Source organism: Pseudophryne corroboree, chromosome 2 (assembly GCF_028390025.1).
Source record: "Pseudophryne corroboree isolate aPseCor3 chromosome 2, aPseCor3.hap2, whole genome shotgun sequence".
Lineage (NCBI taxonomy): Eukaryota > Metazoa > Chordata > Amphibia > Anura > Myobatrachidae > Pseudophryne > Pseudophryne corroboree.
The window spans coordinates 234,366,144-234,389,588 of NC_086445.1; the positions used below are offsets into that span (position 1 = coordinate 234,366,144).

At 48.7% G+C, this 23,445-nt stretch overlaps 1 protein-coding gene and 1 long non-coding RNA gene across 5 annotated transcripts in view; one reads left to right on the top strand and one right to left on the bottom strand.

Annotated features, from left to right (window-relative positions):
• Window positions 1-23,445, top strand: part of LOC135011495 (retinol dehydrogenase 7-like) — a 164,382-nt gene that overhangs the window by 83,755 nt on the left and 57,182 nt on the right. For all 3 annotated transcript variants that reach the window (XM_063952468.1, XM_063952466.1, XM_063952467.1), the window contains exon 3: window positions 3,901-4,159. In XM_063952468.1, the coding sequence (XP_063808538.1) occupies window positions 3,901-4,159 (259 nt within the window). The remainder of the gene's footprint in view (window positions 1-3,900; window positions 4,160-23,445) is intronic.
• LOC135011556 (uncharacterized) overlaps window positions 1-23,445 on the bottom strand; it is a 295,015-nt gene that overhangs the window by 69,994 nt on the left and 201,576 nt on the right. The window lies entirely within an intron of this gene.

Below are 23,445 nucleotides of genomic sequence, written 5' to 3' on the forward strand. Positions count from 1 at the left end.
ATAACGCCCACTGTAATGTTCCTTACACATAATGTTCCAGTATAGTGCCAGATACGACCCCAGTAGTGCAGTGATAGATAGACATGATATGCCCCCCAGCAGTGCCAGATAGACATGATATGCCCCCCAGCAGTGCCAGATACACATAATATGGTCCTCAGCAGTGCCAGATACACATATGTCCCAGTATAGTGCCAGATACACGTATGACTCCAGTATAGTACCAGATGCACGTATGCCCCCAGTACAGTGCCAGATGCACGTATGCCCCCAGTACAGTGCCAGATACATGTATGCCCCCACAGTGCCAGATACACATATGCCCCCAGTATAGAGCCAGATACACATATGCCCCCACAGTGCCACATACACATTAGCCACTACAGTGCCAAATATATATATGCCCCCATAGTGCCAGATACACATATGTCCCCAGTATAGTGCCAGATACATATATACCCCCACAGTACCAGATCCATATATGCCCCCATAGTGCCAGATACATGTATGCCCCTACAGTGCCAGATGCATATGCATCTGTTATCATTATATATGTGTGTTGGGGGTGCACATTCAGCACCACACTGCTTACTCCATAAATCATAGGCATGGTGGCAGGGACGTCAGAGCCTAAATCAATAACACTCCTCTCCTGGCCGCATACTGCAGGGACCGCACCATCACACCACTGTGAAGTGGTGTATCACACTGCGCGAGCAGGGACAGTGTCAGCATCACACTGTAATTCCAGGCCCGCCCACAACACTCCCCCATCGGCGGACAGACCGCTGTGAACTGTAAGAGTGGTGCCTCGTACGGCCGCACGTGTCGAACGTGCCTGGAGCCCGCCCTGGAATAACTAAGATAAGCGATAGAAGTGGGCGGCACAAACATTTGGCAGTGGCAGACAGGATATCAGTTTTTTAAACTATGCCACAAAAATGCTCCAAAGAGCACATAATGCAAAGAAGAGAGGTGTAAGATGGAATTCTCCTTGGGCCCTACCACCCACCCTTATGTTGCATATTAAACAAGACATGCACAGTTTAATAAACCAATCATTTCAGCGACATGGACTGTCACTTGTGGCTGAAATGATTGGTTTGTTTGGACCCCCACAAAACAAGCTGGCAATGGTAGGTGCACAAACTGGCTTTAGTACTTTAGATAGGCACAATGTCGTCATCAGCATTCGATTCCTCACCTGCATCAGTGTGTACATCCTCTTCTTTACAGACTATTAATTCATCCCCGCTGGAATTCACCATTACAGGTCCCTCTGTACTTTTTGGAGGTAGTTGCTGGTAAAGGTCTTCCTCGTGGAATTTGTAATTCATTTTGATGAACATCATCTTTTCCACATTTTGGGGAAGTAACCTCCTACGCCAATCGTTGACAAGGTTCCCGGCTGCGCTAAAAACTCTTTCTGAGTACACACTGGAGGGGGGGCAACTTTAGTAAAACAAAGCCAGTTTGTGCAAGGACCTCCAAATTGCCTCTTTTTCCTGCCAGTATTGAAATGGACTGTCTGACATACCTATTTGGATGCTATCACTGAAATAGTCATCAACCACTCTTTCAATGGTGACAGCATCATATGAAGTGACAGTAGACATGTCAGTAATTGTAGGCAGCTCCTCCAGTCCGGACCAGATGTCAAAACTTGTTCCTGACTGATCTGCATCACCGCCAGCGGGTCTCTTAGGAATTTTTTTTTTTCCTTGCAGCCGCAGGTGCCTGGCAATGCAAATGAAGGGCTTCATCTACAAGTCCGACATATTTAGCGGAATCGCTCGTTTCAGTTCCTTCACTTTCTCTAGCTGCTTTTGCAAAAGCCTGAGGAGGGGAATGACCTGACTCAAGTTGGCAGTGTCCGAACTAACTTCACATGTGGCAACTTCGAAGGAGAACCTTACACAACACGGAAAAAATTCTCCACTGTGCTTTCCTGCTCCTTTCCCTATGTCATAGGTGGATGTGTAGGTTTGAATGGCCTTTTGCTGGTCCTCCATCCGCTGAATCATATAAAGGGTAGAATTCCACCACGTTATTATCTCTTGCTTCTGCTGATGGCAGGGACATTTCAAGAATGTTTGCTTGTGCTCCAGCCTTCGACATGCAGTTGCTGGATTTCAGAAAATGTCCACAATTTTTTTGGGCCACCAACAGCATCTCCTGCATGTCCCTGTCATTTTTTAACATATTCTGCACCACCAAATTAATTGTGTGAGCAAAACATGGGACATGTTGGAATTGGCCCAGATGTAATGTTCTCACAATATTGATGGCATTGTCAGATATCACAAATCCCGAGGAAAGTCCAAGCGAGGTAAGCCATTGTGCAATGATTTCCCTGAGTTTTTCTAAGAGGTTCTCTGAGAGGGTAGTGCTGGCCTTGTCTAAACCTTCTTTGTCTACCTCTTATGTCATTATGTTTTTATGTTTAATTTGTTTGACTTGTAATGTTGACTGGCGCAGTGGAGTTTGTGGTGCCTAGCACAGGCGTGCGCAGAGACTGACTGGCGGGTGCCGCTCCGGACTTCCCCCCCTCCACGGCATTATAATGTTCTCTCACCTCCCCTGTCCTGGATATAAACTGCTCACCTGGGCGGCCCAGGTGAGCGGACCAGGTGAGCAGTCTATATCCAGGACAGGGGAGGTGAGAGAACACTATAATGCCGTGGAGGGGGGGGAAGTCCGGAGCGGCACCCGCCAGTCAGTCTCTGCGCACGCCTGTGGTGCCTAGCAAATAAACAGTAATGGTGGCAACACCAATAAATACCCAAAACTAAAAAAACTTAAAAGAAAACTCCAGGAAATAATATGGTTGTTCCATTACTCCATATGCTGCTCCACCATTCTCCACTTGACATATATGGTTGGGTTACATTTGAAAAGATAACAAGCACTGTTTTGTGATAACAAGCAAGTTATACAATATGACAGATTAAAAACACTAAGAAAACATTATACAATGTTTATAGCTTTTCTTGGAAAATTTGTGTTGGTTTGGGAGCGGTGACTGCAATGGGTTAACAAGACCGTCACAGACAGTGTAGCATTGGTGGTCCAGTGTGAGGATGATTATCCAGTCTGTCTCTACTTTACCCTATGTTGTTTTATGTCCTCCTTCCCTCCTGGTTAACAGCCAATATGCACACAATTGAATTCGTCCCATAGGGCCTGATTCACTATCATTTGCTAATGTGAGAACGCACTTATTGAGCGATTATCAGCAGACTGTGCATGCGCGTTGAGCGCACTGAGTGTGAATGAAGGTCAAAATGCGATCGCTCTGCGTATGCAGCCTAATTGTAAATAGAACGCAATTTGATGGACAGAAAGTGACCATTCGTGGGTGGTAACATGGCATTTGTGGGGATTGGATGGGAAAAATCAGGCATGACATGGCTGTTTTCAGGGCATATATCTGACGTCATCTGTGAACGCTGTGATGAAAAACATGGCGACCGGTGTGACTGCATTCACATTATTTTGAGTGGGTGTGGGTCAGCCGTAACTGTCGATTGTGCTCATTTTTTGCATATGCATTGTGATTCGGCTAATGCATATGTAGATTTGCGGATGCATCGGTGGGCGTCTTTTATCGTTTTTTTGCGGCTCTTCACATGTGATTTTTAGCAGTGTCAAATTTGAGAAAATTGTTAGTTCAGCCTTATTAGCGATCTACAGGCCCATAGTCTCTGCCTACCACTAACATCACTTAGCCCTGGGTGTTACTCCTCGTTAATGTTTTTCCCAGGACTCCAGTGAGAAAAGTAGATAGGGTGACCAACAAATCCTATTTACAGTACCTATCAGTATATATAACTGTTTCAATGAGTTGCTGGCTTTCATTTTGTATATTCTGTTTTCCAACTCTGACTTTATGCATTGCAGGACTCTGGGGCGTGGTGAATAATGCTGGTTTTAGTTTTGCCCTTGCTCCTAATGAGTGGCAAAAAGTTGAGGATTTCTCCAAGGTTCTGAATGTGAATTTGCTCGGTATGATCAACGTGACGCTGCATCTTCTGCAACTTGTCCGAAAGGCCCGGGGACGCATTGTAAATGTATCCAGTGCTGCAGGACGACTTTCTATTATTGGGGGAGGATATTGCCCATCTAAATATGGTGTGGAGGCTTTTACAGACAGCCTAAGGTGAGTTACTATAATAGGAGCCCTGAATGCTACATGCTAGCGATTAATATTTAAACCTACAAGTTATTATGTTACAGGACAGAATTCAGAAAAAATAGGATTTTAATTACCTACCGGTAAATCCTTTTCTCGTAGTCCATAGAGGATGCTGGGGTCTACTTAGTACCATGGGGGTATAGACGGGTCCATTAGGAGCCATGGGTACTTTAAGAGATCAATAGTGTGGGCTGGCTCCTCCCTCTATGCCCCTCCTAGCAGACTCAATCTAGAAACTGTGCCCGAGGAGACGGACATACTTCGAGAGAAGGAAAATAGGATTTTAATTACCCACCGGTAAATCCTTTTTTCGTAGTCCGTAGAGGATGCTGGGGTTCACATTAGTACCATGGGGTATAGACGGGTCCACTAGGAGCCATTGGCACTTTGAGAGTTTGAGAGTGGGGGCTGGCTCCTCCCTCTATGCCCCTCCTACCAGACTCAGTCTAGAAACTGTGCCCGAGGAGACGGACATCTTCGAGAGAAGGATTTTACACAGATAGTGGCGAGATTGACACCAGCTCACACACAAGGCAAACCAAGCTAACTATCTTGAAACATCAGCAATGGCTGAATAAGATTACTTACCAAGTAACAAAACAGTACTTAACCTAGAACTAAGCAGTACTGAACTAAATAACCACTGCAGGATCATGAAGCGCTGGGTGGGCGCCCAGCATCCTCTACGGACTAAGAGAAAAGGATTTACCGGTAGGTAATTAAATTCCTATTTTCTCTTACATCCTAGAGGATGCTGGGATCCACATTAGTACCATGGAGATGTACCACAGCTCCTAGAACGAGAGAGGGAGAGGCTCCTGCAAAACCAATTGACCAAACTTAAGGTCCTCAGAGGCCAAAGTATCGAACTTGTAGAACTTTGCGAACGTGTTCGACCCCGACCAAGTAGCAGCTCGTCAGACCCGGGGAGCCACCCAGGAAGAACCCACCTTACGAGTAGAGTGGGCCTTTCCAGACATAGGACACGGCAAGCCTGTCGTAGAATACGCATGCTGGATAGTGAACCTGATCCAGTGAGAGATCGTCTGCTTAGGAGCAGGACACCCAATTTTCTTGGGATCATACAGGACAAACAGAGAGTCCGATTTTCTGTGACGATCAGTCCTTTTCACATAGATCTTTAGAACCCTTACAACATCTAAGGACTTTGATGAAATTGAGGAGTCAGTCGCAACTGGCACCACAATAGGTTGGTCGATATAAAATGCCGACACAACCTTTGGAAGAAACTGCTGACGTGTCTGAAGCTCAGCTCTATCTTCATGGAAGATCAAGTATGGGCTTTGACATGACAAAGCCCCCAACTCCAACACACGTCTAGCAGAAGCTAAGGCCAACAAAGTGACAGCCTTCCACGTGAAAACTCCTGTAGAGGTTCAAACCAGTCCAACTGGAGGAACAGCAACACCACGTTAAGATCCCAGGGCGCCGAAGGCGGTACAAAGGGAGGTCGGATGTGCAGAACTCCCTTCAAAAAAGTCTGAACCTCAGTGAGGGCAGCCAACTGTTTCTGGGAGAAAATGGATAGGGCTGAAATTTGGACCTTTATGGATCCTAACCTCAGGCCCATATCCACACCTGCTTGCAGAAAGAGGAGAAAACGTCCCAGTTGAAACTCCACCGTAGGAAACTTCTTGGACTCACACCAAGATACATATTTTTTCCAAATACGATGGTAATGTTTTGACGTTACTCCTTTCCTAGTGTTATGAACCACAAGCAGTGGTTCATTCCTGTTTGCTTTCTGTTTATTAATTTCATGTTATAGTTCTGTTTGCATGCCAGGATTTCTATGGTACTGGTTTAGAAGACTCTTGTTGGCCGCCAGTGGTGAGTCTGTGTAACTGCAGCCTGTTTCTATGTGTTAAGCGTCACCTGTCAGATATTTGGACATTATGTGGTGAGTCTCTGTACTGCAGTCTGGCTCTTGTCTGTGTTACTCTCACCTGCAGATATTTGGCCATTACCTGGTGCCTGGCTTCCAGCCATCCTGATTGGGGCGTGTTCCCTTATTACCCAGCTAGCTCTGCAGTCTAGTGCTGGTGATAGAAGTTTGTTAGGATACCTGTATGTTCCTGTGAGAATCTGTCAAGCTTCTTGTGGAGCTGCTTTCTGCCCTGGATCCTGTGATCCTGTTATCCTGTGATCCAGTAGTCCTGGTGTCCGGAGCCTGTTCACTGGAATCTGTCCAGCTTTCCAGTCCTGTGTGCCAGTGTCTGCAGCCTTGGGGTTCCTGTTCGCCTGCGTGCACTTTTAGCGGTGTTGTGAGTAGCGGCTTTGCCATACTGTTTGGCTGAAGCCGTATCATTCTCTTTGTTCTGCTTTGGTGTTTTCTGCGGAGGTTTCCGCTATAGCTGTCCTCGCAGAAATACGATGGCGTCTGGACAGCGTTGCTTTTGTTATCGTTTGTCTTGGCGGCCGCGCTGCACATACTTTTGTTGTTAGTGTTCAGTAGCTGCCCCTAACGCTGTGTTTCTGTTTTAGTTAGAGGTTCCCCTTGTTCCCGCCCTGTCTCGGTTTACGCCTTGTCTCCAACTAAGACCGGGGGGGCATCGGAGTTGGGCAGACCTAATCCGCCCTTCAAACGCTACTGCCGTGGGCCCAAGCAAACATAGTCTTGCAGGCGTAGACTGACCACGTGGGTGAGACAACGGAGTCAGGTTTTCCGTAGGGGTTGCTGCTGAACTCCGTTCCAACTGTAGCGTTATGTTCCTGTGTCGGGGCTTGTCCACCCTGTTCCTTGAGTACCGAGTACAGTGAACGTAACATTATCACCAGCCATACAACCAAAAAGAAACAAAGCTAAAATAGTTTTTTTCTTTTTTGGTTCTGTCCAGAATCCAGTCCAGTGTTCTGTACAGATATGTTCTGTCCAGAATCCAGTCCAGTGTTCTGTCCAGAATCCAGTCCAGTGTTCTGTCCAGAATCCAGTCCAGTGTTCTGTCCAGAATCCAGTCCAGTCCAGTGTTCAGTCCAGAATCCAGTCCAGCCTTGTCTTGTACAGTGCAGAATCCAGTCCAGCCTTGTCTTGTCTAGTGCAGAATCCAGTCCAGTCCAGCCTTGTCTTGTCTAGTGCAGAATCCAGTCCAGTCTTGTCTTGTCTAGTCTGAAATCCTCCTGTTCCTACTATGCAAGCCCTGCAGGCGTCTCTCTCAGCCCTGAACTCTGCTTTCAGTGCCTTGAAACCTGAGTGGATGGAAGTTTTGCAGCAATCCTTAAAGCAACTGCAAAACCTTCTGACCAAAATTTTTGCTTATATTGCCTGAATTTGTTGAGAGCTCTATCTCTGAAGAGACTCTTGCTCAGTGTTGTAACAAGAGAATCTTCAGATTTGGTTGGAGAGAAAAGGTTTAAAAGTTTCCTGCGGCCCAGGCTCTCAGAGGAGGATCATAAGCGGCGCAGAAACTTGAATTTGTGCCTATATTGTGGGGCTTTAGGCCACTACCTGCAGACCTGTGAGTTGCGCAAGCCAAAATGCGGCGACAAGTCCTGCCCTCTGGCCAAGTTGAATCAGGATTCAAGACCTACTCTTATCTCAACTGTGGCAGAGGTACTTGTCACGAAAGCCACACTAAAAGCACTCAGTCCTATAATTGGGGTCCTTGGGCTAGGGAGCCCCATTATAGATTCAGGAATCTAAGGAGAATGTTTCTCTCATCTCTTGACTTTCCTGTTGAATCAGAGTTGCAAACCCCAGTAGTGGAATCTGAGTCCTGGAGTGGTGCCCGATGCCCAGAGTCCTGGAGTGGTGCCCGATGCCCAGGGTCCTGGAGTGGTGCCCGATGCCCAGGGTCCTGGAGTGGTGCCCGATGCTCAGGGTCCTGGAGTGGTGCCCGATGCTCAGGGTCCTGGAGTGGTGCCCGATGCTCAGGGTCCTGGAGCGGTGCCCGTTGCTCAGGGTCCTGGAGCGGTGCCCGATGCTCAGGGTCCTGGAGCGGTGCCCGATGCTCAGGGTCCTGGAGCGGTGCCCGATGCTCAGGGTCCTGGAGCGGTGCCCGATGCTCAGGGTCCTGGAGTGGTGCCCGATGCTCAGGGTCCTGGAGCGGTGCCCGATGCTCAGGGTCCTGGAGCTGTGCCCGATGCCCAGGGTCCTGGAGTGGTGCCTGATGCTCAGGGTCTTGGAGCGGTGCCCAATGCTCAGGGTCTTGGAGCAGTGCCCGATGCTCAGGGTTTAAGAGGGGCATCGGATATAATGGGTCAGGTGTCAATCCCAGAAGGGGTCACAGAAGCTGTTACCCCAGGTAGGGACTTGAGAGACGCAATCCTAGAATGGGTATCTAAAGTCATAGGGAATTCGAGAAGCACAACCCCAGAAGGGATCTTTGAAGCAGTATCCCCAGGTGGGGTATCGAAAGGCACAGCCTCCGGAGGGGTTCTAGAAGCCATTTCCTCTGGAGGGGTCTCAAATGGCTTAGCCCCAGTAGGGGTCTCAGAGGCCATAGTCCCAGAGAGGGAGTCCGATGGTCCGGTCCCAGAGAGGGAGTCCGATGGTCCGGTCCCAGAGAGGGAGTCCGATGGTCCGGTCCCAGAGAGGGAGTCCGATGGTCCGGTCCCAGAGAGGGAGTCCGATGGTCCGGTCCCAGAGAGGGAGTCCGATGGTCCGGTCCCAGAGAGGGAGTCTGATGTGCTGACCCCAGCAGGGTTCCCGAAGGCCACTGCCCCAGCGGGGTTCCTCGAAGGCCACTGCCCCAGAGGGGTTCCCGAAGGCCACTGCCCCAGGTGAGGTTCTGAAAGTCACAGCCTCGAGCAAGGTCTGTAGTGACTTGGTCACAGTGAAGCACTCCAGCCAGTCAGCACAAAAATCACAGCCTGTTACCATTGCTGCTGGATGTGCTTTCATGTTTTCTGCTTTTTGTTGTATTATCAAGATATAATTACTGCACCTGATATTCCAAGGCGGTTTCCCATCCAAGTACTGCACGGCAGTGGCTCATTCCTGTCTTGCATTTTGGTTATGTATTTTATGTTATACTTCTGTTTCTGTTCCCCTTGGCTTTTATGGGGTGTCCTGAGTCCACCATTAAGGAGGGGGTACTGTTATGAACCACAAGCAGTGGTTCATTCCTGTTTGCTTTCTGTTTATTAATTTCATGTTATAGTTCTTTTTGTATGCCAGGATTTCTATGGTACTGATTTAGAAGACTCTCTTGTTGGCCGCCGGCGGTGAGTCTGTGTAACTGCAGCCTGTTTCTATGTTTTAAGCGTCACCTGTCAGATATTTGGTCATTATGTGGTGAGTCTCTGTACTGCAGTCTGGCTCTTGTCTGTGTTACTCTCACCTGCAGATATTTGGCCATTACCTGGTGCCAGCCATCCTGATTGGGGCGTGTTCCCTTATTTTCCAGCTAGCTCTGCAGTCTAGTGCTGGTGATAGAAGTTTGTTAGGATACCTGTATGTTCCTGTGAGAATCTGTCAAGCTTCTTGTGGAGCTGCTTCCTGCCCTGGAGTGTCTTTATCCTGTTATCCTGTGATCCAGTAGTCCTGTGTCCTGGTGTCCGGAGCCTGTTCATTGGAATCTGTCCAGCTTTCCAGTCGTGTGTGCCAGTGTCTGCAGCCTTGGGGTTCCTGTTCACCTGTGTGCACCTTTTAGCGGTGTTGTGAGTAGTGGCTTTGCCGCACTGTTTGGCTGAGGCCGTATCATTCTCTTTGTTCTGCTTTGGTGTTTTCTGCGGAGGTTTCCACTATAGCTGTCCTTTCCGAAATACGACGGTATCGTGTTTGGCGTCTGGACAGCGTTGCTTTTGCTATCGTTTGTCTTGGCAGCCGCGCCGCACATACTTTTGTTGTTAGTGTTCAGTAGCTGCCCCTAACTCTCTGTTCCTGTTTCAGTTAGAGGTTCCCCTTGTTCTCGCCCCGTCTCGGTTTACGCCTTGTCTCCAACTAAGACCGGGGGGCATCGGAGTTGGGCAGACCTAATCCGCCCTTCAAACGCGACTGCCGTGGGCCCAAGCAAACATAGTTTCGCAGGCGTAGACTGACCACGCAGGTGAGACAACGGAGTCAGGTTTTCCGTAGGGGTTGCTGCTGAACTCCGTTCCAACTGCAGCATTACGTTCCTGTACTCTGTGCTTGTCCACCCTGTTCCTTGAGTACCGAGTACAGTGAACGTAACACCTAGCCTGTATCAGGGTAGGAATAACCTTGATTGGAATGCCCTTCCAAGCTAGTATCTGGCGTTCAACCTCCATGCCATCAAGCGTAGCCATGGTAAGTCTTGATAGGCGAACGGCCCCTGCTGCAGCAGGTCCTTGCGAAGAGGAAGAGGCCTCGGCTCTTCTAGCAGTAGATCCAGAAGGTCCACGTACCAAGCCCTTCTTGGCCAATCCGGAGTAATGAGGATTGCCTGCTCCTGTTCTCTTTATGAGTTTGAGAACTCTTGGAATGAATGGAAGTGGAGGGAACACGTACACCGACTGGAACACCCACAGAGTCACTAGGGAGTCCACCGCCACTGCTTGCGGGTCCCTTGACCTGGAATAATACAGCCAAAACTTCTTGTTGAGATGAGAGGCCATCATGTTGATCTGGGGTACGCCCCAAAGATCTGTTACCTCCTTGAACACCTCCGGATGGAGACCCCACTCCCCTGGATGGAGATCGTGTCTGCTGAGGAAGTCCGCTTCCCAGTTGTCTACTCCCGGAATGAAGATTGTTGACAGCGCCAACGAGTGTTTTTCTACCCAGAGGATGATTCTGGTTATGTCTGACATTGAAGCTCTGCTCTTCGTTCTGCCCTGTCGGTTTATGTAAGCCATTGTCGTTACGTTTGTCCGACTGTACTTGAATGGCCCGATTTCTCAGAAGATGGGCCGATTGGAGAAGACCGTTGTATACGGCTCTTAGTTCCAAAATGTTTATTGGCAGGCCGGCTTCCAGACTTGACCACCTTTCTTGGAAGGTTTCCCCTTGAGTGACTGCGTCCCAGCCCCGGAGACTTGCATCCGTGGTTAGAAGGATCCAGTCCTGAATCCCGAACTTGCAGCCCTCCAGAAGGTGAGGTAATTGCAGCCACCAGAGGAGTGAAATCCTGGCCTTTGGCGACAAACTTATTCTCTGGTGCATGTGTAGATGGGATCCCGACCACTTGTCCAGGAGATCCAGTTGGAGGGACCGAGCGTGAAACCTCCCATACTGCAGAGCCTTGTAAGAGGCCACCATCTTCCCCAGAAGGCGAATGCACTGATGAACCGACACCCGGGCTGGCTGCAGGACATCCCGGATCATTGATTGTATCACCAACGCTTTTTCCTCCGGAAGAAACACCCTCTGCACCTCCATGTCGAGGATCATTCCTAGAAAGGACAACCTCCTGGTTGGTTCCAAATTTGATTTTGGGATATTCAGGATCCAACCATGTCCTTGAGAAGCTGGTTCATGAGAGCTATCGACTGAAACAGTTTCTCCTTGGACGATGCCTTTATCAGCAGATCGTCCAGATACGGAATTATGTTCAACCCCTGTATGCGGAGGAGAACCATAATTTCCGCCATCACCTTGGTGAAAACCCTTGGTGCTGTGGAGAGGCCGAATGGTAGAGCCTGGAACTGAAAATGACAGTCCAATAGAGCGAATCGGAGATAAGCTTGATGCGGCAGCCAAATCAGAATGTGGAGGTACACATACTTGATATCTAGGGATACCAGGAATTCCCCCTCTTCCAGACCTGATATCACTGCCCTTAGAGACTCCATTTTGAACTTGAACTTCCTCAGAAAGGGGTTTAGTGATTTTAAGTTCAGAATGGGCCTGACCGAACTATCCAGTTTCGGTACCACGAAAAGGTTTGAATAGTAACCCGTGTTCTGCATTTGAGGAGGGACTGGTACAATGACCTGTGCCTCCTCCAACTTCTGGATGGCTCCTTGTAGGGTAGCCCTGTCTGCCGGCAATGCTGGCAAGCATGATGTGTAGAACCGATGAGGAGGGAGATCTTGAAATTCCAGCCGGTACCCCTGGGACACAATATCTAGTACCCAGGGGTCCAGGCCGGACGACACCCAGACGTGACTGAAATGTCGAGTCTCGCCCCCACCGACCCTACCTCCAGGGTGCGCTGTCCACCATCATGCTGAGGACTTTGGTGCACCGGAAGCAGGCTTCTGTTCCTGGGAACACACAGCAGCAGGTTTCTTGGATTTTGGTCGGCCCCCTCTAAAGAAGGCCGGTTTGGTCTTTCTTGGTTTAGAAACCCGAAAGGACTGAGATGCAGGTAAAGAAAAAGGTTTCTTCGTAGCTGGAGCTGCTGAGGGAATTAAAGGGGACTTACCCGCTGTAGCCGTGGAGATCCACGCATCCAATGCCTCCACAAAGAGAGCCTGACCTGTGTAGGGTAGGGTCTCCACACCTATCCTGGATCCCGCGTCGGCAGACCACTGGCGCAGCCACAGTCCTCGACGAGCTGAGATGGACATGGAAGAAATTCCTGCAGCCATTGAACCCAGGTCTTTCATGGATTCCACCATAAAACCTACAGAATCCTGAATGTTATGGAGAAACAATTCAATGTCACCCTTATCTAACGTATCCAAATCCTCAAGTAACGTGCCTGACCACTTTACTATAGCTTTGGAAATCCATGCACAGGCAATAGTAGGACGTAGTTTCGCCCCTGTGAGGAAACCACGCTGCGCTGGGATGGTGGTTACCCTCTGTGGGATTCAATTCACTCAGGCAGATCAGAATATATAAAAAAATAAGTCTTTATTATGACAGCACAACACCATAAAATAGTCACACGTTACAGGGTAATTGGTAGCACGTATCTTCCAGCAGCCTCTTGCAGTCAGCTTCCATAAGTAGCAATAGCAATAATCTGTATCCTTACCACTACCTCTTGCTAGACAGTCCTGTGTCCCCCAGCCTGGGGTACTGGCTCACACTGACCCTGTCCTGGTAGGGTTTCCTCTGGTGGCACAGCGATGCCCAGCTCAGAGTGTTTCCTGCTGATATCTGATTCACAGGATCCACCACAATAGACTCTCTTCCGAGCTGAGACAGACATGGAAGATATTCCTGCAGCGATTGAAACCAGATCTTTCATGGATTCCACCATAAATCCTGCAGAATCCTGAATGTTACGTAAAAACAATTCAACGTCACTTTTATCCATTGTATCCAAATCCTCAAGTAACGTGCCTGACCACTTTACTATAGCTTTGGAAATCCATGCACAGGCAATAGTAAGACGGAGTATCGCCCCTGAAGCTGTGTATATGGATTTGAGCGTAGTATCAACCTTGTGATCAGCCGGCTCCTTTAAGGCAGTTGATCCAGGGACAGATAAAACCACCTTTTTTGAGAGTCGGAATACAGGCGCGTGCACTATGGGTGGGTTTCCAATTTCTTTGCTTTCCCCTTCTCTGAGGAGGAGAGAAAGAATCAGAACCCTCCTAGGGATATGGAATTTTTTCTCTGGGTTTTCCCATGCTTTTTCAAATATAGCATTTAATTCTTTGGACGCAGGGAAGGTTAGCGAGGCTTTCTTATTGTCAGTGAAGTAAGCCTCCTCAACCTGCTCAGGTGTTGTATCTGCAATATTCAACACATCTCTTATAGCCTCTATCATCAACTGCACCCCTTTAGCAAGAGATGCGGCCCCCCTGAGCACGTCCCCATCACCATCTGCCATGTCAGAGTCGGTACCTGTGTCGTCTTGCATTATCTGGGCAAGAGCACGTTTGTGGGAACCCACAGAGGGGGGGGGGGGGGGGGGGGGGGGCTGAGGTAACAGAACCAGACCAAACTGCCATAGTATTCTGTAAAACCTGAGTTACAGATTCATTCTGTGCAGCCCTAGCAGAAATCTGAGAAATCATAGTTTTGATAGAGGATAACCACTCCGGCTCCCTTGCTGGTATTTGCGCTACAACAGTGCAATCCTGATTACATGGAATGAGATCATCGTGAGAGGACATGTCCTCAGCTGCATATGACACAGAGTCCCTGGACATAGCTGACTGGAGACCCCAAACACTCCACACACACACACACACACACACACACACACACACACACACACACACGGAAGGTTAGACAGAGTTTCCCCCCTGAGAATGGCAAGAGAGACACAGAGATCAAAGCCAACCCACTCACAGCGCTGTTATATATAAAGGCCACCCCTTATCAGCGCCCACTGTGTACTGTAATAGTTGCACAGATCTAATTCATCGCCTGCCCCCCCCCCCCCCCCCACCCCACCCTTCTACAACCCCCTAGTACCATACAGGAATGCTGGAGTTGTTTGGAGGGACATCTCTGTCAGTGGCAGTGTACAGGAACTGCAGGCAAGTAAATGAACCCTGCTGCGATCCACTCTGAGGAGAAGCTCCACCCCTTGAAGATGGCACGTCTTCCCTGTCAAATTCTTTATACTGGCCTGAGGACTCCGTCGCAAGGCGGGAGATTCCGTCCCCTGTTGAGCGTCTGAGTACGGAGGATTGTGACGCTAGCCTGGGGGTTCAGTCTCCGGTTAGTGTCTGTGACCAGTGTAGGGTATTAAGTCGCTGGCTCAGGATGCCCCTCAAAGCACCAACACTGTGTGCCGCTGAGCCTTCCCGGAGTGCAGCTGCTCAGAACTGCGCTCCTACCCTTGTGCCGCCATATCTCGCCTCTTCTGATCTTCTGGCTCTGTAAGGGGATGGCAGCATGCTGCCGGGGTGAGCTATCCCCTGTGGCGGGGAACGTTCGATCCCCTCAGGAGCTCAGTGTCCTGTCAGCGGAGATAGTGGCTCAGACCCAGCAGGGCGGACACTACTCCCCCTTTAGTCCCTCGAAGCAGGGAGGCTGTTGCCAGCAGCCTCCCTGTAAAATAATAAACTCTAAAATAAACTTTTACTAAAGAAGCTCTGTAGAGCTCCCCTAGCTGTGACCAGCTCCTCCAGGCACATTTTCTAAACTGGGTCTGGTAGGAGGGGCATAGAGGGAGGAGCCAGCCCACACTCTCAAACTCTTAAAGTGCCAATGGCTCCTGGTGGACCAGTCTATACCCCATGGTACTAATGTGGACCCCAGCATCCTCTAGGACGTAAGAGAAAATAAGATTTTTCAACCTACCGGTAAATCTATTTCTCCTAGTCCGTAGAGGATGCTGGGGACTCCGTAAGGACCATGGGGTATAGACGGGCTCCGCAGGAGATAGGGCACCTAAAAAGAACTTTGACTATGGGTGTGCACTGGCTCCTCCCTCTATGCCCCTCCTCCAGACCTCAGTTAGAGAACTGTGCCCAGAGGAGATGGACAATACAAGGCAGGATTTAGAAATCCAAGGGCAAGATTCATACCAGCCCACACCAATCATACCATGTAACCTGGATCATACATAACCAGTTAACCGTATGAACAACAACAGTAACGGTCCAAGACCGATTTCAACTGTAACATAACCCTTATATAAGCAACAACTATATACAAGTCTTGCAGAGTTTCCGCACTGGGACGGGCGCCCAGCATCCTCTACGGACTAGGAGAAATAGATTTACCGGTAGGTTTAAAATCTTATTTTCTCTTACGTCCTAGAGGATGCTGGGGACTCCGTAAGGACCATGGGGTTTATACCAAAGCATCCAATCGGGCGGGAGAGTGCGTATGACTCTGCAGCACCGACTGAGCAAACGCTAGGTCCTCATAAGCCAGGGTATCAAACTTGTAGAATTTAGCAAAAGTGTTTGACCCCGACCAAGTCGCCGCTCGGCAAAGTTGTAATGCCGAGACGCCTCGGGCAGCCGCCCAAGAAGAGCCCACCTTCCTAGTGGAATGGGCCTTAACCGAATTTGGTACCGGCAATCCAGCCGTAGAGTGAGCCTGCTGAATCGTATTATAGATCCAGCGAGCAATAGTCTGCTTCGAAGCAGGTGCGCCAATCTTATTGGCCGCATACAGGACAAACAGAGCCTCTGTTTTCCTAATTCTAGCCGTCCTGGCTACATAAATCTTTAAGGCCCTGACTACGTCCAGGGATCTGGAATCCTCCAGGTCACTTGTAGCCACAGGCACTACAATAGGTTGATTCACATGAAATGAAGAAACCACCTTAGGCAAAAATTGCGGACGTGTCTGAAAAATCAAGTAGGGGCTTTTGTGTGACAAAGCCGCCAATTCTGATACTCGCCTTGCTGATGCCAAGGCCAACAGCATGACCACCTTCCAAGTAAGAAATTTCAACTCAACCTTGTTAAGGGGTTCAAACTAGAGATGAGCGCCTGAAATTTTTCGGGTTTTGTGTTTTGGTTTTGGGTTCGGTTCCGCGGCCGTGTTTTGGGTTCGAACGCGTTTTGGCAAAACCTCACCGAATTTTTTTTGTCGGATTCGGGTGTGTTTTGGATTCGGGTGTTTTTTTCCAAAAACACTAAAAAACAGCTTAAATCATAGAATTTGGGGGTCATTTTGATCCCAAAGTATTATTAACCTCAAAAACCATAATTTACACTCATTTTCAGTCTATTCTGAATACCTCACACCTCACAATATTATTTTTAGTCCTAAAATTTGCACCGAGGTCGCTGTGTGAGTAAGATAAGCGACCCTAGTGGCCGACACAAACACCGGGCCCATCTAGGAGTGGCACTGCAGTGTCACGCAGGATGTCCCTTCCAAAAAACCCTCCCCAAACAGCACATGACGCAAAGAAAAAAAGAGGCGCAATGAGGTAGCTGTGTGAGTAAGATTAGCGACCCTAGTGGCCGACACAAACACCGGGCCCATCTAGGAGTGGCACTGCAGTGTCACGCAGGATGGCCCTTCCAAAAAACCCTCCCCAAACAGCACATGACGCAAAGAAAAAAAGAGGCGCAATGAGGTAGCTGTGTGAGTAAGATTAGCGACCCTAGTGGCCGACACAAACACCGGGCCCATCTAGGAGTGGCACTGCAGTGTCACGCAGGATGGCCCTTCCAAAAAACCCTCCCCAAACAGCACATGACGCAAAGAAAAAAAGAGGCGCAATGAGGTAGCTGACTGTGTGAGTAAGATTAGCGACCCTAGTGGCCGACACAAACACCGGGCCCATCTAGGAGTGGCACTGCAGTGTCACGCAGGATGTCCCTTCCAAAAAACCCTCCCCAAACAGCACATGACGCAAAGAAAAAAAGAGGCGCAATGAGGTAGCTGTGTGAGTAAGATTAGCGACCCTAGTGGCCGACACAAACACCGGGCCCATCTAGGAGTGGCACTGCAGTGTCACGCAGGATGGCCCTTCCAAAAAACCCTCCCCAAACAGCACATGACGCAAAGAAAAAAAGAGGCGCAATGAGGTAGCTGTGTGAGTAAGATTAGCGACCCTAGTGGCCGACACAAACACCGGGCACATCTAGGAGTGGCACTGCAGTGTCACGCAGGATGTCCCTTCCAAAAAACCCTCCCCAAACAGCACATGACGCAAAGAAAAAAAGAGGCGCAATGAGGTAGCTGACTGTGTGAGTAAGATTAGCGACCCTAGTGGCCGACACAAACACCGGGCCCATCTAGGAGTGGCACTGCAGTGTCACGCAGGATGTCCCTTCCAAAAAACCCTCCCCAAACAGCACATGACGCAAAGAAAAAAAGAGGCGCAATGAGGTAGCTGACTGTGTGAGTAAGATTAGCGACCCTAGTGGCCGACACAAACACCGGGCCCATCTAGGAGTGGCACTGCAGTGTCACGCAGGATGTCCCTTCCAAAAAACCCTCCCCAAACAGCACATGACGCAAAGAAAAAAAGAGGCGCAATGAGGTAGCTGACTGTGTGAGTAAGATTAGCGACCCTAGTGGCCGACACAAACACCGGGCCCATCTAGGAGTGGCACTGCAGTGTCACGCAGGATGTCCCTTCCAAAAAACCCTCCCCAATCAGCACATGATGCAAAGAAAAAGAAAAGAAAAAAGAGGTGCAAGATGGAATTGTCCTTGGGCCCTCCCACCCACCCTTATGTTGTATAAACAAAACAGGACATGCACACTTTAACCAACCCATCATTTCAGTGACAGGGTCTGCCACACGACTGTGACTGATATGACGGGTTGGTTTGGACCCCCCCCAAAAAAGAAGCAATTAATCTCTCCTTGCACAAACTGGCTCTACAGAGGCAAGATGTCCACCTCATCTTCACCCTCCGATATATCACCGTGTACATCCCCCTCCTCACAGATTATCAATTCGTCCCCACTGGAATCCACCATCTCAGCTCCCTGTGTACTTTGTGGAGGCAATTGCTGCTGGTCAATGTCTCCGCGGAGGAATTGATTATAATTCATTTTAATGAACATCATCTTCTCCACATTTTCTGGATGTAACCTCGTACGCCGATTGCTGACAAGGTGAGCGGCGGCACTAAACACTCTTTCGGAGTACACACTTGTGGGAGGGCAACTTAGGTAGAATAAAGCCAGTTTGTGCAAGGGCCTCCAAATTGCCTCTTTTTCCTGCCAGTATAAGTACGGACTGTGTGACGTGCCTACTTGGATGCGGTCACTCATATAATCCTCCACCATTCTATCAATGTTGAGAGAATCATATGCAGTGACAGTAGACGACATGTCCGTAATCGTTGTCAGGTCCTTCAGTCCGGACCAGATGTCAGCATCAGCAGTCGCTCCAGACTGCCCTGCATCACCGCCAGCGGGTGGGCTCGGAATTCTGAGCCTTTTCCTCGCACCCCCAGTTGCGGGAGAATGTGAAGGAGGAGATGTTGACAGGTCGCGTTCCGCTTGACTTGACAATTTTGTCACCAGCAGGTCTTTCAACCCCAGCAGACCTGTGTCTGCCGGAAAGAGAGATCCAAGGTAGGCTTTAAATCTAGGATCGAGCACGGTGGCCAAAATGTAGTGCTCTGATTTCAACAGATTGACCACCCGTGAATCCTTGTTAAGCGAATTAAGGGCTGCATCCACAAGTCCCACATGCCTAGCGGAATCGCTCCCTTTTAGCTCCTTCTTCAATGCCTCCAGCTTCTTCTGCAAAAGCCTGATGAGGGGAATGACCTGACTCAGGCTGGCAGTGTCTGAACTGACTTCACGTGTGGCAAGTTCAAAGGGCATCAGAACCTTGCACAACGTTGAAATCATTCTCCACTGCACTTGAGACAGGTGCATTCCACCTACTATATCGTGCTCAATTGTATAGGCTTGAATGGCCTTTTGCTGCTCCTCCAACCTCTGAAGCATATAGAGGGTTGAATTCCACCTCGTTACCACTTCTTGCTTCAGATGATGGCAGGGCAGGTTCAGTAGTTTTTGGTGGTGCTCCAGTTTTCTGTACGTGGTGCCTGTACGCCGAAAGTGTCCCGCAATTCTTCTGGCCACCGACAGCATCTCTTGCACGCCCCTGTCGTTTTTTAAAAAATTCTGCACCACCAAATTCAAGGTATGTGCAAAACATGGGACGTGCTGGAATTGGCCCAGATTTAATGCACACACAATATTGCTGGCGTTGTCCGATGCCACAAATCCACAGGAGAGTCCAATTGGGGTAAGCCATTCCGCGATGATCTTCCTCAGTTGCCGTAAGAGGTTTTCAGCTGTGTGCGTATTCTGGAAAGCGGTGATACAAAGCGTAGCCTGCCTAGGAAAGAGTTGGCGTTTGCGAGATGCTGCGACTGGTGCCGCCGCTGCTGTTCTTGCGGCGGGAGTCCATACATCTACCCAGTGGGCTGTCACAGTCATATAGTCCTGACCCTGCCCTGCTCCACTTGTCCACATGTCCGTGGTTAAGTGGACATTGGGTACAGCTGCATTTTTTAGGACACTGGTGACTCTTTTTCTGAGGTCTGTGTACATTTTCGGTATCGCCTGCCTAGAGAAATGGAACCTAGATGGTATTTGGTACCGGGGACACAGTACCTCCAACAAGTCTCTAGTTGGCTCTGCAGTAATGATGGATACCGGAACCACGTTTCTCACCACCCAGGATGCCAAGGCCTCAGTTATCCGCTTTGCAGTAGGATGACTGCTGTGATATTTCATCTTCCTCGCAAAGGACTGTTGAACAGTCAATTGCTTACTGGAAGTAGTACAAGTGGGCTTACGACTTCCCCTCTGGGATGACCATCGACTCCCAGCGGCAACAACAGCAGCGCCAGCAGCAGTAGGCGTTACACGCAAGGATGCATCGGAGGAATCCCAGGCAGGAGAGGACTCGTCAGAATTGCCAGTGACATGGCCTGCAGGACTATTGGCATTCCTGGGGAAGGAGGAAATTGACACTGAGGGAGTTGGTGGGGTGGTTTGCGTGAGCTTGGTTACAAGAGGAAGGGATTTACTGGTCAGTGGACTGCTTCCGCTGTCACCCAAAGTTTTTGAACTTGTCACTGACTTATTATGAATGCGCTGCAGGTGACGTATAAGGGAGGATGTTCCGAGGTGGTTAACGTCCTTACCCCTACTTATTACAGCTTGACAAAGGGAACACACGGCTTGACACCTGTTGTCCGCATTTCTGGTGAAATACCTCCACACCGAAGAGCTGATTTTTTTGGTATTTTCACCTGGCATGTCAACGGCCCTATTCCTCCCACGGACAACAGGTGTCTCCCCGGGTGCCTGACTTAAACAAACCACCTCACCATCAGAATCCTCCTGGTCAATTTCCTCCCCAGCGCCAGCAACACCCATATCCTCCTCATCCTGGTGTACTTCAACACTGACATCTTCAATCTGACTATCAGGAACTGGACTGCGGGTGCTCCTTCCAGCACTTGCAGGGGGCGTGCAAATGGTGGAAGGCGCATGCTCTTCACGTCCAGTGTTGGGAAGGTCAGGCATCGCAACCGACACAATTGGACTCTCCTTGTGGATTTGGGATTTCAAAGAACGCACAGTTCTTTGCGGTGCTTTGCCTTTTGCCAGCTTGAGTCTTTTCAGTTTTCTAGCGAGAGGCTGAGTGCTTCCATCCTCATGTGAAGCTGAACCACTAGCCATGAACATAGGCCAGGGCCTCAGCCGTTCCTTGCCACTCCGTGTGGTAAATGGCATATTGGCAAGTTTACGCTTCTCCTCCGACAATTTTATTTTAGGTTTTGGAGTCCTTTTTTTACTGATATTTGGTGTTTTGGTTTTGACATGCTCTGTACTATGCCATTGGGCATCGGCCTTGGCAGACGACGTTGCTGGCATTTCATCGTCTCGGCCATGACTAGTGGCAGCAGCTTCAGCACGAGGTGGAAGTGGATCTTGATCTTTCCCTAATTTTGGAACCTCAACATTTTTGTTCTCCATATTTTAATAGGCACAACTAAAAGGCACCTCAGGTAAACAATGGAGATGGATGGATTGGATACTAGTATACAATTATGGACGGGCTGCCGAGTGCCGACACAGAGGTAGCCACAGCCGTGAACTACCGCACTGTACTGTGTCTGCTGCTAATATATAGACTGGTTGATAAAGAGATAGTATACTCGTAACTAGTATGTATGTATAAAGAAAGAAAAAAAAACCACGGTTAGGTGGTATATACAATTATGGACGGGCTGCCGAGTGCCGACACAGAGGTAGCCACAGCCGTGAACTACCGCACTGTACTGTGTCTGCTGCTAATATATAGACTGGTTGATAAAGAGATAGTATACTCGTAACTAGTATGTATGTATGTATAAAGAAAGAAAAAAAAACCACGGTTAGGTGGTATATACAATTATGGACGGGCTGCCGAGTGCCGACACAGAGGTAGCCACAGCCGTGAACTACCGCACTGTACTGTGTCTGCTGCTAATATATAGACTGGTTGATAAAGAGATAGTATACTCGTAACTAGTATGTATGTATAAAGAAAGAAAAAAAAACCACGGTTAGGTGGTATATACAATTATGGACGGGCTGCCGAGTGCCGACACAGAGGTAGCCACAGCCGTGAACTACCGCACTGTACTGTGTCTGCTGCTAATATATAGACTGGTTGATAAAGAGATAGTATACTCGTAACTAGTATGTATGTATAAAGAAAGAAAAAAAAACCACGGTTAGGTGGTATATACAATTATGGACGGGCTGCCGAGTGCCGACACAGAGGTAGCCACAGCCGTGAACTACCGCACTGTACTGTGTCTGCTGCTAATATATAGACTGGTTGATAAAGAGATAGTATACTCGTAACTAGTATGTATGTATAAAGAAAGAAAAAAAAACCACGGTTAGGTGGTATATACAATTATGGACGGGCTGCCGAGTGCCGACACAGAGGTAGCCACAGCCGTGAACTACCGCACTGTACTGTGTCTGCTGCTAATATATAGACTGGTTGATAAAGAGATAGTATACTCGTAACTAGTATGTATGTATAAAGAAAGAAAAAAAAACCACGGTTAGGTGGTATATACAATTATGGACGGGCTGCCGAGTGCCGACACAGAGGTAGCCACAGCCGTGAACTACCGCACTGTACTGTGTCTGCTGCTAATATATAGACTGGTTGATAAAGAGATAGTATACTCGTAACTAGTATGTATGTATAAAGAAAGAAAAAAAAACCACGGTTAGGTGGTATATACAATTATGGACGGGCTGCCGAGTGCCGACACAGAGGTAGCCACAGCCGTGAACTACCGCACTGTACTGTGTCTGCTGCTAATATATAGACTGGTTGATAAAGAGATAGTATACTCGTAACTAGTATGTATGTATAAAGAAAGAAAAAAAAACCACGGTTAGGTGGTATATACAATTATGGACGGGCTGCCGAGTGCCGACACAGAGGTAGCCACAGCCGTGAACTACCGCACTGTACTGTGTCTGCTGCTAATATATAGACTGGTTGATAAAGAGATAGTATACTCGTAACTAGTATGTATGTATAAAGAAAGAAAAAAAACCCACGGTTAGGTGGTATATACAATTATGGACGGGCTGCCGAGTGCCGACACAGAGGTAGCCACAGCCGTGAACTACCGCACTGTACTGTGTCTGCTGCTAATATATAGACTGGTTGATAAAGAGATAGTATACTCGTAACTAGTATGTATGTATAAAGAAAGAAAAAAAAACCACGGTTAGGTGGTATATACAATTATGGACGGGCTGCCGAGTGCCGACACAGAGGTAGCCACAGCCGTGAACTACCGCACTGTACTGTGTCTGCTGCTAATATATAGACTGGTTGATAAAGAGATAGTATACTCGTAACTAGTATGTATGTATAAAGAAAGAAAAAAAACCCACGGTTAGGTGGTATATACAATTATGGACGGGCTGCCGAGTGCCGACACAGAGGTAGCCACAGCCGTGAACTACCGCACTGTACTGTGTCTGCTGCTAATATATAGAC